We start from the raw sequence: 12,926 nt of genomic DNA, 5'->3' as shown, positions 1-12,926 counted from the left end.
CACATTCATCCTCTTCGATAATGACTTTAGTGTAAGAATGCATCCGTCCCATCAACAACGTATTATGTATGGTTTTGAAAAAATGTTGATTTTATAATGGAACAGAAAAACAAATGACCCCCAAAAATTAGATTTTGTGATTAAACTGTAGAACAAACGCCGAAAAAAAATTAGATTTTGTAATTGAAATGAAAAACGAACGCCGAAAAAAAATTGCATTTTGTAATTGAACTGAAAAACGAATGCCGGAAAAAAATTAGATTTTGTAACTGAACTGAAAAACGAACGCCGAAAAGAATTAGATTTTGTAATTGAACTGAAAAACGAACGCCGAAAGAAATTAGATTTTGTAATTGAACCGAAAAACGAACGCCCCCCAAAAAATCAAATTTTGTAATTGAACTGAAAAACAATCGCCGATAATTACGTCAATGAAAGAATTCGAGTTACATATAAATAGAGGGGGAGGGGGGTGTTTCTTACTAAGAACTAAAAGTCATTCCTTTCGGTGCCTGTAAATTGCAATCCAAGTAAATGGCTTTGACCTACAGGTACCGAAAAAATTCTAAAAACTTCTGACGATTTTTATTACCTCACAAACATAAAACGAAATACTTGTAGTTTTTTGTTATAAGTAAAAAACGTTAAGCAATGCGAAATTCACTACAACTTAAACTTGCAAATCAAGTAGATGGCTTTGACCTATTACCAGTGAACTACACGCATCAAAAGTTTCTAAAACACTTTTTTTTTTTTTACCTTAAGTAGTCTGGAATTACCCTTGTTTTTTTTTTTTACCGTTAGGAAGGAAATCATTGTTTAGAGTTTACCGTTAGGAAGGAAATCACTGTTTAGTGTTTACCGTTAGGAAGGAAATCATTGTTTAGAGTTTACCGTTAGGAAGAAAATATTGTTTAGAGTTTACCGTTAGAAAGAAAATTATTGTTTAGAAGGATAGTGTATATAAGGAGGCAGAATCTTACAAATTTATCCCTTTAACACTTTGTTAATGAATACTGTCAAAGGTTAAAGAGACATGAACATTTAGACGAAACGATTCGACACACTCAATATTAACATATCATCATTAGCTGTTACTAATCCACTGCAGGACAAATCCCTCGGACATGTCCTTCCACTCACGTCTGTTTATGGTCTTTCTATGCCAGTCTATACCGGAAAATTTTCTTAAGTTTGTCAATCTATCGTCTTTTTTTTTCCTTCCACTGGTTCGTATGCAATCTCTAGGGACCTATTCTGTGATTCTTTCTGTCCCTCTATTACTACTTATTCTTATTATATTACAATATAAAAATGCATATATACACAAATATCAGAAACAAGACAACAATGAAAACAACGAGAACATTTGTGCCATTTTCCCTGTTGGGGCCCTTGGGCTTATAGCATTCTGCTTATCCACCTAGGGCTATAGCTTAGCAAATAATAATAATAATAATAATAATAATAATAATAATAACAATAATAACAATAATGGAATATCTCTATTTTAAAATAAATTAATATATTAATATTACACCATTATAATTTTCTCGCAAATGAATTTGCTGAATTGAAATTAAGATATATTCGTAATAATAATAATAATAATAATAATAATAATAATAACAATAATAATAATGATAATAATAATATCAATATTAATAACAACAATAACAACAACAACAATAATAATAATGGAATAGCATTAATGATTTTGTTATTGAACTTAATATCTCTATTATATAAATTACAATATTAATATCACTATCATAATAATTTTCCTGAAATGAATTCGCTGAACTCAAATCATGATATATTCGTAATAATAATAATAATAATAATAATAATAATAATAATAATAATGATAATAATAACAATGATAATAATAAAGATAATAAAAATAATAATACCTTTGCAAACCATGAACCATAATAACGAAGAAATTAAACAGACAATGAAGTAACTACCAAGATGATACCCAGTCAATCAAGATAGCCAAAAGGGGATAAAAACTTGTAAACTTGTCTCGACCGTTAAGTCCTCACAGTAAATATCTTGGATAATACTTCATCAGTCATTTCCAAAAGAGATCTGAGCTAGATGACGACCGGGCCATAAAAATCTATACCTTTCTATCAATATAAGATGCCATTATTCTTCTGCATGATAATATAACAGTATAATCAAGGGTAAGTTATATCTACATTACATCTGATGAAACTCGCCAGTCCCCGAGGTCAGGAATGCCACGCTGTTAACACCATTAATTGGGTTCCAATCAATTTGATTGGTTGTTAGACCAATTAATTATGTTATTGATTTACTAGTGCATCTGCGCCGTCAAATATAACGTTTAAATATTCATATGGATTTGCACAAGGACTGATTCAAACCCTCCCAGCCCCTCCCCCTTTCCTAACAACAAACAGCTGGTTTGGCTATTTGTGGGAGTGTGGGGTTTCAGTGTGTACCTTTCAGAGTAACCCCATTCACCGGGGAATGTCTACGCCCTCTCCCCCAGGAGTGACAGAAATATATATATATATATATATATATATATATATATATATATATATATATATATATATATATATATATATATATAATCCTTGTATCCAGAACCTTCTCCTCATTATATAGTGGAGATTAGTTTCTGTAAGCTGGCTTCAGAAAGTTGAATGAACATTGAAGCATGAAAAATATCAATAAGAAATAAAGGAAACGTAAAAAAAAAAAAATATTAAAAATTATATCCAAAACGAAAAGGAAAAGTGAACTCCAATTGAAAGTAAAATTCCTAATACTGATACATATAATTCAACTTATACATTTCGAGAAATGGAACTTTTTTGTGTGCGCGCGCGTGCGCGCGCGTGTGTGTGTGTGTGTGTGTGTGTGTGTGTGTGTGTGAAGATCATCCAGGCAGAGCGCCAACATGGAACGTAGAACTGGGCGACTCCCATAATCAAATTTCTGTTATGAATTCTTACCTTTATATACTTTGACAAGTAGGATTTTTTACATTTATCTACCATTTCAGGTATGAAACCTTAACGATCAACTTTTTCAGGTATGATTTCTTTCTTACCTTTTTCAATTATCTAAGCTGTGAAATCAATCATCTCAGGTATGAAATTTTAACTTTTCAACCCTTCAGGTACTAATTCTCACCTTTTTCAATGATTTCAATTGTGAAACAAACTATTTCAGGCATGAAATTTAACCATTTTAACATTTCAGGTATTAATTCTAACCTATTTCAATTGTGAAATCAACTATTTCAGGTATGACATTTTACCTTTTCAACCTTTCAGGTATTAATGCTTACATTTTTCAATGATTTCAATTGTAAAATATTTCAGGTATGAAATTTTACCTTTTTAAAATTTCAGGTATTAATTCTTATCTTTTTCACTTATTTCAATTGAGAAATCAACAATACCAGGTATGAATTCATACCTTTATGAACAATTCCAGGAACAAATTTTTACCTTTATCAACTATTTCACGGCTATCTAAAATGATCGTGCCAACGAATTATTCGTGTTATCTAAAACTAATAGACACAAAATATCAAAAAATGTCACAAAACAGCTTAAAGTTTTAATATACGAACCCTATTCTGCATCACACACAAACTATATAAAACTTATAAATAGAACTAAAACTTTCTATTTTTTCAAACTCTGTCAAAATAATAAAGAACATTCAATACATTAATTGTCGAAAACTTCAAAAGCAATCATAATTACCTCGGTGCTATGACGTACCTTTAATTCTCATTGGAAATCAATACATCGTTGTCAAAGGGACCTAACTTTCATGAATTTAACACGTCAGCGATGTGTATATCTAAGTTAAATACATACACGTATATATATATATATATATATATATATGTCACGTAGTTCTATATATACAGTATGTGTGTACACAATCATAGCTATATACTGTATATACTATAGTTATATACATAACGTGTGTATGTGTATATATATATATATATATATATATATATATATATATATATATATATATATATATATATATATATATATATATATATATATATATATATATATATATATATATATATATATATATATATATTATGGCCAAGATACGACCCTAGTTGGAAAATCAGAATACTATAAACCCAGGGGCTGCAACATGGAAAAATAGCCCAGTGAGGAAAGGATATTAGAAAATAAACAAACTACATAAGAAGTAATGGATAATGAATATAAAATAAGATTAGTAACAACGTCAAAATATATCTGTCATCTATAAAATATGAAGAGAGACTTATGTCAGCCCATTGAACATAAAAAAAAAAAAAAACATTTGCTTTATGTTTGAACTTCTGAAGTTCCAACTATTCAGCTGCCTGATTACGAAGATCACTCCAAATCTGTTCATAGCTGGAATAAAACTTCTAGAATGCTGTAAAGTATCAAGCCACATGATAGAGAAGGCATCACCGATAGAATTTACTGCATACCTAGTATTACGTACAGGATGCTACTGTCTGGAAAGATCTGAACGCAAAGGGTAGTCAGACATGGAAAATCTTATGCAACACGCATAAAGAACTGAATGACGATGTGATTAATAAACCATAGCATACTAGATATATCTACATCTTACTCTCAGCTGTCATGGAACGTGACAGACCTTCAAATGGTGAGAGAAGATTTCTGATTTCAATCATTATTTTTATCATAATTATTATTTTTTATTATTATTATTATTACTTGTAGTAATTCAGTCATGTGATACAAAAAGGATTTCACCAGATGTCATGAGTAGAGTTCTGTGATGAAATAATAATTAAGATTTACAAAGACCAACGTAAAAAAATCTCTCTCCTGATTATCATTGCAATTCATTTCATCCTTGTCAGTATGATGTAATCTTTGAGGGTGACTTTATCTCAGTGTAATCTCATATGATTTTTATCCTCTCAAATGAAGAGTAGAACCTGTCGACACAAAACATTTTACGAAACTTTCCTCAAAGTTTCAAATAAATTACCCTTTTAGAGGAAATATATTCCTTATGAGGGAAAAAGTTTCCCATAATGGAAAAATAAGTGAACTAATGCAAAAAAAAAAAAAAAAAAAAAAAAAAGACAATTGCTAATTTTAAAGTTTAATGGTCAATCATGAATGGCAGAGGCAAGGGACAGTGACATTGCCTTATCAAGCAGGACAAAGCCTTAGAAACTGACCATATATACATATGATCAGCGTCCAAGGTCCCTCTCCACCCAAGCTAGGATCAAGGACAGCCATTGTTGGCTGCTGATGACTTAGCAGATAGACCTATAGGCTTCCCCTCAGTTTACAAGGATAGTGAGGTTGCAGCGACCAAAGGAACTGACGAGTTTGAGAGGGACTTGAACCCCTGTCTAGCGATCACCAAGCAGGGACGTTACCAAAGTGCCCCTACATTAGGTAAACAAATACCTGTCAATGAATGAAAAGTCATGAAAATAATACACTTTCATGAAGAGACACTATGCTCTTGTATGAAGAGACATACGACAAAAGGGTACCAACAAAAGGAAGGATATGTGAAATACAGAGAAAACAACAGACATCCAGAGAACATAAGGCACAACATATGTTTTCATCCCTGCAATGGGCCTCTCTTATTATCAAAATCAAGCAACTAGGTCTGGTCGGTACTCGAATGGGTGGTCTAATTGTCAGTTATTCAATTAAGACCATTCACCGCTAGAAGTAGAAAAAAATCGAAAGCAACTACTTTAGAGAAGACAGAAGCCCTAAAGGAAAGCAAATTTGCTCTCTACAAATAGAAAAAAAAATACCAGGTTTGGTTCCTAGTCATGATGCGTATTCTGAGAGGTTATCGGGTTTATCTAATACAGACTTGACAACAATCTACTTCTGGGAGAGCTACCTCTCCTGGATACAGGGATCAAGCCGTTGAAAAGCTTAGCAAAGTTTCGTGCTGTACTATGAGCATGCTGTAAATGGTTTATTGAATCATAGGTAAAAAGATTTTAAGTTACTCTCCAAGATTCTTGGGCAGGATGTGTTGTACTATGCTAGCGTATTTTTGTATTTCTTTCAGAAGCATGTCTTCTGAAAGCTATTGATCTTTTATAAGGACTTCTTCGCTTCTATGGTTTTAAATTTAATATCAATCAATCCCTATTACACCAAGTTTATTTCCTATATATACTTTATAGCTTTACAAATTAGACATGAACTGATTTAGTTCATTTTTGTTTTAATACAAATGTGGAAATATTTACTAAAGGGAAGTTTGATGATTGGTTGGGCTATAGTGGCAGCGCTGAATTGTACCTAACCACCACTCCCTTGACTTCTCCGAGAAGTTGTAAGGTAGAAGGCCATAAAGAAAGAGAGAGAGAGAGAGAGAGAGAGAGAGAGAGAGAGAGAGAGAGAGAGAGAGAGAGAGAGAGAGAGAGAGAGAGAGAGAGAGAGAGAGAATAAAAATACCTTCTGGCGCTGAATTTGCTGAGCGCTGAAGCGGCGGATCTGAATTATACCTAACCCCCAAGGAATAGCTCAGGTGGCACTCCCCTGATTTCTCAGAGAAGTTATAAAGTAGGCCATAAAAGAGAGAGAGAGAGAGAGAGAGAGAGAGAGAGAGAGAGAGAGAGAGAGAGAGAGAGAGAGAGAGAGACACCCTCTGGCGCTTAATTTGCCTGGCGCTGAATCTTTATTTTGATTTGGCTGATTAATTATAACCTATTAAGGGATTTTGATTAAATTCAGGATGAATTTAATAACTAAATTAATTTCATAGAGATGGTGTAAAAGAGCTGGCATAGATCCGATATAAAACTAGTGCCACCATAACCTCCGGTATGCCTTTAAATTAAAATGAATGTATTTTAATACAAAAAAAAAAAAAAAAAAAAAAAAATAAGAAATGACGGCTTGCAAGCATGTTTTTCAATAAAAAAAAAATGTAAAGCCATTTCAAAATTAAATGTCTCCTCAAGTTATAGACATGACCAAATATAGGTTATTCCTTTATCTTGGAAGGGAAAACGATGATAGTAATAATACTAAAAAATAAAAGTGAAAAACGATAATAGTAAAAATAATAATAGTAATAATAATGATAAAAATGTATATCCATACATTGTTTAGATTACCAATCATCCAGCCCCTTGTCAGCGTTATCTTTTATATTGACTTTTAAATATGCAAAATTCAAGTACTTTATTCAGCGCTTCAGTTCGTTATGTCCGGTACCCCGGATCGGAAGTTATCTTCGCAACTCTCTCTTATACCATCGTTATTTTTGACGGAATTGGTACCTTAATAACAACAACAACAATAATAATAATTGTAATGATGATATTAATAAAGCAGTTACTCTACCTCAGAAGAAGATTGGCGCATGCATTGGCCCCGTTTCTTGCGAACACTTACCTGGAAAGATAAAATTCCAAACTATACTACTTGATAAATCTCTCTCTCTCTCTCTCTCTCTCTCTCTCTCTCTCTCTCTCTCTCTCTCTCTCTCTCTCTAACACACACACTTGGGATTAAGCAGATACGAACAGTAATCAGCACTAATTCTGGAAAATCTAAACATACAGAAAAGAAATATATAGTATGGCCAACCATCCTCTTTAAAAATCCTCTTTCGCAGTCGAATGTAAATAGTAGTAGACGTCAATCACATAAAAAATTAGGTCTGCCTCATCATTCCCAATCCTTCAAATGCAACATTAGCTATAGGATTTGATTTGGTTTTGTTTTATCTCATAGGAAAGATGGGTAAAAGAAGACTGAGGGTAGTTAGCTAGCTAACCATGGTAGGGAATAGTTTGGATGGTTATTTAAATTATTAGTAATTGTGATGTATAGTGTGATGTAGTCACAAATATTTCTTTTACATTTAAGTTACGTTTTGCATGTAGCTATTGTTGCGATCATCGCTCAGCGATGATTGCCCAGATGCCATCGCCGAGCACTAATTACATTTATTTCTATGGAGCTGTTTTGCAACGAGCGATTATCGCTACAGTCGCGAGCGATCATCACTGGCTCCAAATAGTCGCTCGTTGCAAAACAGCCCCATAAGAATATATGTAATTAGTGTTCAGCGATGATCGCAACAATCGCTGCATGCAAACAGTACCATAAAGGCACATTTTTCTTGTTACGGACTTCAAGTTAGCATACTACAATAATTTCTTATTTTTATTTACTTCTTTCTGATATTCTTGACTACCAACTACCTAGTACTTGTTCTGCAATTTGTACAGCAAAGACAAGATGGAGAAGAAAGTGAACCTCGGTCTTCAAGTTAGCATAGTATAATAAAATTTTATCTTTATTTTACTTTTTTCTGATATTCTTGACTACCAACTACGTAGTACTTGTTCTGCAATTTGTACAGCAAAGACAAGATGGAGAAGAAAGTGAACCTCGGTCTTCAAGTTAGCATTGTATAATAAAATTTTATCTTTATTTTACTTCTTTCTGATATTCTTGACTACCAACTACGTAGTACTTGTTCTGCAATTTGTACAGCAAAGACAAAACGGAGAAGAAAGTGAACCTCACATTAATGGTTGTTGAACTTTCCTGCCCATGAACCTGACTTAGGGGAACTAAATAGCAAGTGGCAAAATTAAATAGCAATTCAGTTGATTATAGCTTGTTGATACCGATTAATGTTCGGTAATGAATCAGCAAATTTACGATCGGTGAGGCAACGAGTGATAAAGTGACATTGTAAGTTCATAAATCATGCTGTATTTTCCGTTATTCTTTCTAGCTGTACTGTTATATTGCATTTCAATACTAATTTTTTTCATTATTATCTTTTTGAAAGGCCCCTCATCAATAGCAGAAGGGAGATTGACAATGCCCTAGAGACTGACCATATATACATATGATCAGCACCAAAGACCCCTTTCCACCCAAGCCAGAGCAGGGAGGTCCAGACAATGGTTGTTGATGACTTAGCAGGTAGCCCTATAGACTCCCTCAAACAACCCCATCCTTAGCTCACAAGAATGTTATGTTGCAGACACTACAAGAAACTATCAAGCATGAGCTGGAGTCGAACCCAGTCCGGTAGATCGCCAGTAGGGACGTTTCTAATACTTGCAGACACTACAAGAAACTACCGAGCTTGAGCATGACTCGAACCCCAGTCCGGTAGAACGCCAGTGGAGACGTTTCTAATAGGGCAGCAAAACCGTTCTATTCTCAAATTCCCCCTTAGTGCTACATTATCTTTAAATTCTTCGCGACCTAATAATTTCTTATCTTGGATACATCTGCTTCTCAAAGAAAGAAGATTGGTACAAGATGGAAAAACTAAAACAGGACGATAAATCCAGAGTTTTATAATCCATCTTCCAGAGTTTTGTAATCCCGAGGGATTACTGATTTTCTGACAGACTTAAATGGAGTGTCTTAAGGAAAGTAGAGAGAGAGAGAGAGAGAGAGAGAGAGAGAGAGAGAGAGAGAGAGAGAGAGAGAGAGAGAGAGAGAGAGAGAGATTATACAAAAATTAATTTATCTTCAAACTCAACGGAAGTGGAATGAAATAGTACCGATGGGGAGAGAGAGAGAGAGAGAGAGAGAGAGAGAGAGAGAGAGAGAGAGAGAGAGAGAGAGAGAGAGAGAGAGAGAGAGATTAAACAAGGATTAATTTATCTTCAAACTCAACGGAAGTGGGACGGAAATAATACCGATGGAGAGAGAGAGAGAGATTTAAATATTTTTATTGGCTCTATTATTATCAACTGAAGAAATTACAGACCTTTTTCCCTACTTCCAACATTGTCATATCACTGCCTTCTGCTTAGGGCACTCCGTTATAGCGTTATAATATATTAAATTTCGTAATACGTACACCATTAACATTAAATTTAGAACAATTCTGATCAAGTTCGAATTTTTCGTCCTCATATAAAGCTTTCTTAGTAGTTCGCAGTAGTAAATGTGTATAGATTTATAATTGAATTTGTTAAATAACAAAAAATTTTTTCGTTTGAAAAGGTTTTCTTTCTAATAAAAATGGGTTTCACAATATCTTGTAAAACCTTGTAACACAATAGAAACAATGAAGTTCTACTTAAAGTTAAGATCCACCTTTGTCCACAACCAAAATTATAACCGATATCAATTTTTTTATATCACACACACCATAACACTAAAAAGTTCTTAACCCGAAATGCAAAACCACAAAAATATGTAGTTACAAATACTCCCAAGTTAGGGGGAATTTTCTCCGCAAAAAAAAAAAAAAAAAAAAATCAGTTTCTTCTAGCTTCTCTGTAAGTCTAATAAGCTTAGCAACACAGACATCAACCATATGTTAAAGACTACGATGTTCCTTCTTCAGAAAATCCCTCTAGTTAATCTCATCTCTCTACTCCAGACCTCGTGTAACTGTGACTTGGCATGCGAGATGACCCCGTATCACTGTGACTTAGCATACGAGATAGTTAATCATTTCTGCTTATTACCTTCGCCAATGAAGCTGGGAGGAGGTTATGCTTTCGCCAGCGTTTGTCCTTTTGTCCATTTAAAGGCCACTCATGAATGACAAGAGGCATTGCCCTATCAAGAAGTACAATGCCCTAGAGACTTACCATATATCAGATGATCAGCCCCTATGCCCCTCTATACCCAAGCTAGGACCAGGGAGGGCCAGGCAATGGCTGCTGATGACTCCAAGCCCCCCAACCTTAGCTCACAAGGATGGTAAGGTTGCGGACACTAATGGCACTAACAAGACTGAGCGGGACTCTAACCCCTGACTGGCAAACACCAGGCAGAGACGTTACCAATCAAACTACAACAACCCTACAGTTTTGACCTCAAACTCATATATAATCTTTTATGTTGTTTATGTATATTATCAGAAAGATAGTTTTTGGCATTCAAGTCTCCTGCTCATTCAAGAAAATATAAATTCTAAAATTAAACAAAAAACACAGTAAAGATCTTTGGTTTTTTAACCTTGGTAAAGACTACAATGAAATCGCACCTTATCATAAATCCATTAAATTTATATGAAATTTAAATGGAAAATAGTGAGCAAAAGACTACAATGAAATCGCACCTTATGAAACCGTGTAATTGATAAAAATCTAGATGGAAAATAGTGAGTAAAAAAGTACAATGAAATCACACTTCATCAAAAATCTGTGTAATTGATATAAAATTTATATCGAAAATAGTGAGTAAAAGACTACAATTAAATCACACCTTATAAAAAAAAAATCCGTGTAATTGATATATAATTCAAATGGAAAATAGTGAGTAAAAGATACGAAAGAATTACAGAACTTATCCGTGAAATTCTCACCTCTGGGAAACCAATATTCACCCTCTCCGCTTGCAAGGATCTCGCCCTAAGCATGGCGCCTGTCTTTTCTAAGCAATTATTTTCTACAAAAATGCAATATTCCATAATCAATAACTGATAAAAGACTCTGGTAATGTATTTAATCGAACTGATTTCTAAAAATATGAAACTTAATTATAATCTTTCCAAGAGATGACAGCCTTATCAGACACAACCTGAAGCAGACTGAATCTGATCTACCAGCTGTAAATTCACAAGTCACTGCCTTTGTTTAAGCAAATAATCCCTCCTGTTAAATCGTGTGCTACAACAATGTCTGGGACTGCAGCTTTGGATCAAGGACAAGGGGAAATTATAAGAGGAAACTCCTTGATTTCATTAACATTAGACAATTTGTTTTCATTATTCTAAACATTTGAGAAGACTGGCGAAATCTAACCGAGGCCCTTTGCGTCAGCAGGTGTTGGAGATGATGAAATATAAAGCCAGATATGACAAGGGGAAATTATAAGAGGAAACTCCTTGGATTCATTAAAATTCGACATTTTTTAAAAAATATTCTAAATATTACAGACGACTGGTGAAATCTAACCGAGGCCCTTTGCGTCAATGGGTGTTGGAGATGATGATGAAATATAAAGCCAGAAATGACGAGCGGAAATTATAAGCGGAAACTCCTCGGATTCTTAACATTAAACAATATTTTTTCTAAATATTTTAAATATTAAAGACGACTGGCGAAATCTAACCGAAGCCCTTTGCGTCAATAGATGTTATAGATGATGATGATGAAATATAAAGCCAGATATGACGAGCAGAAATTATAAGCAGAAACTCCTTGGATTCATTAACATTAGACTAAGATTCTCTAACATTAGACAATTTTTTAAAAAAATATTCTAAACATCATAAACGACTGGCGAAATCTAACCGAGGCCCTATGCGTCAATAGGCGTTGAAGATAATGATGATGAAATATAAAGCCAGATATGACGAGCAGAAATTATAAGCAGAAACTCCTTGGATTCATTAACATTAGACTAAGATTCTCTAACATTAGACAATTTTTTAAAAAAATATTCTAAACATCATAAACGACTGGCGAAATCTAACCGAGGCCCTATGCGTCAATAGGCGTTGAAGATAATGATGATGAAATATAAAGCCAGATATGACGTGCCAAAGAAATATCTATATGAATTTTTTTGGAATTTGTGTCATGCCAAACAGAACAGAGTTTCTTCATTTATTGCCTTTCGGATTCAAGGCTTAATGGGTAACTATCCCAAATGGAGCACGATCCAATTGAGAAGTTAAGACCGTAACATTTAACATATAATCATCTAAATTTTAAACAAAAAACAACAATACGGAACCGAAAAGTCACTTTAACAGTAATCATTTTGGTGATTTCAAAATATCCAGGTATAGTCGTAATACTAAGAATATTAAAAAATTGCAGAAACAAATTTTCTTAAGCAAAAAATTATAAAATTTTGATATATTGCAAACAAAAATACATGCATAACCATCGACTCCAAATCTTAGATAATTTCCCAAAAGGAATACTTAATAAAGAA

The 12,926-nt window shown here is 33.6% G+C and overlaps 1 protein-coding gene across 2 annotated transcripts in view; it reads right to left on the bottom strand.

Annotated features, from left to right (window-relative positions):
• Positions 1–12,926, bottom strand: part of milt (trafficking kinesin-binding protein milt) — a 393,019-nt gene that overhangs the window by 347,281 nt on the left and 32,812 nt on the right. The window contains exon 2 of one of the 2 annotated variants that reach the window (XM_068364781.1): positions 7,389–7,439. The exons of the other annotated variant lie outside the window; for it this stretch is intronic. Coding sequence (XP_068220882.1) covers positions 7,389–7,439 — 51 coding nt within the window. The remainder of the gene's footprint in view (positions 1–7,388; positions 7,440–12,926) is intronic. 2 annotated transcript variants of the gene reach the window in all.

The sequence above is a fragment of the Palaemon carinicauda genome, chromosome 41 (assembly GCF_036898095.1).
Source record: "Palaemon carinicauda isolate YSFRI2023 chromosome 41, ASM3689809v2, whole genome shotgun sequence".
Classification (NCBI taxonomy): Eukaryota; Metazoa; Arthropoda; class Malacostraca; order Decapoda; family Palaemonidae; genus Palaemon; species Palaemon carinicauda.
This window is presented reverse-complemented; position numbering and strand designations above follow the sequence as displayed.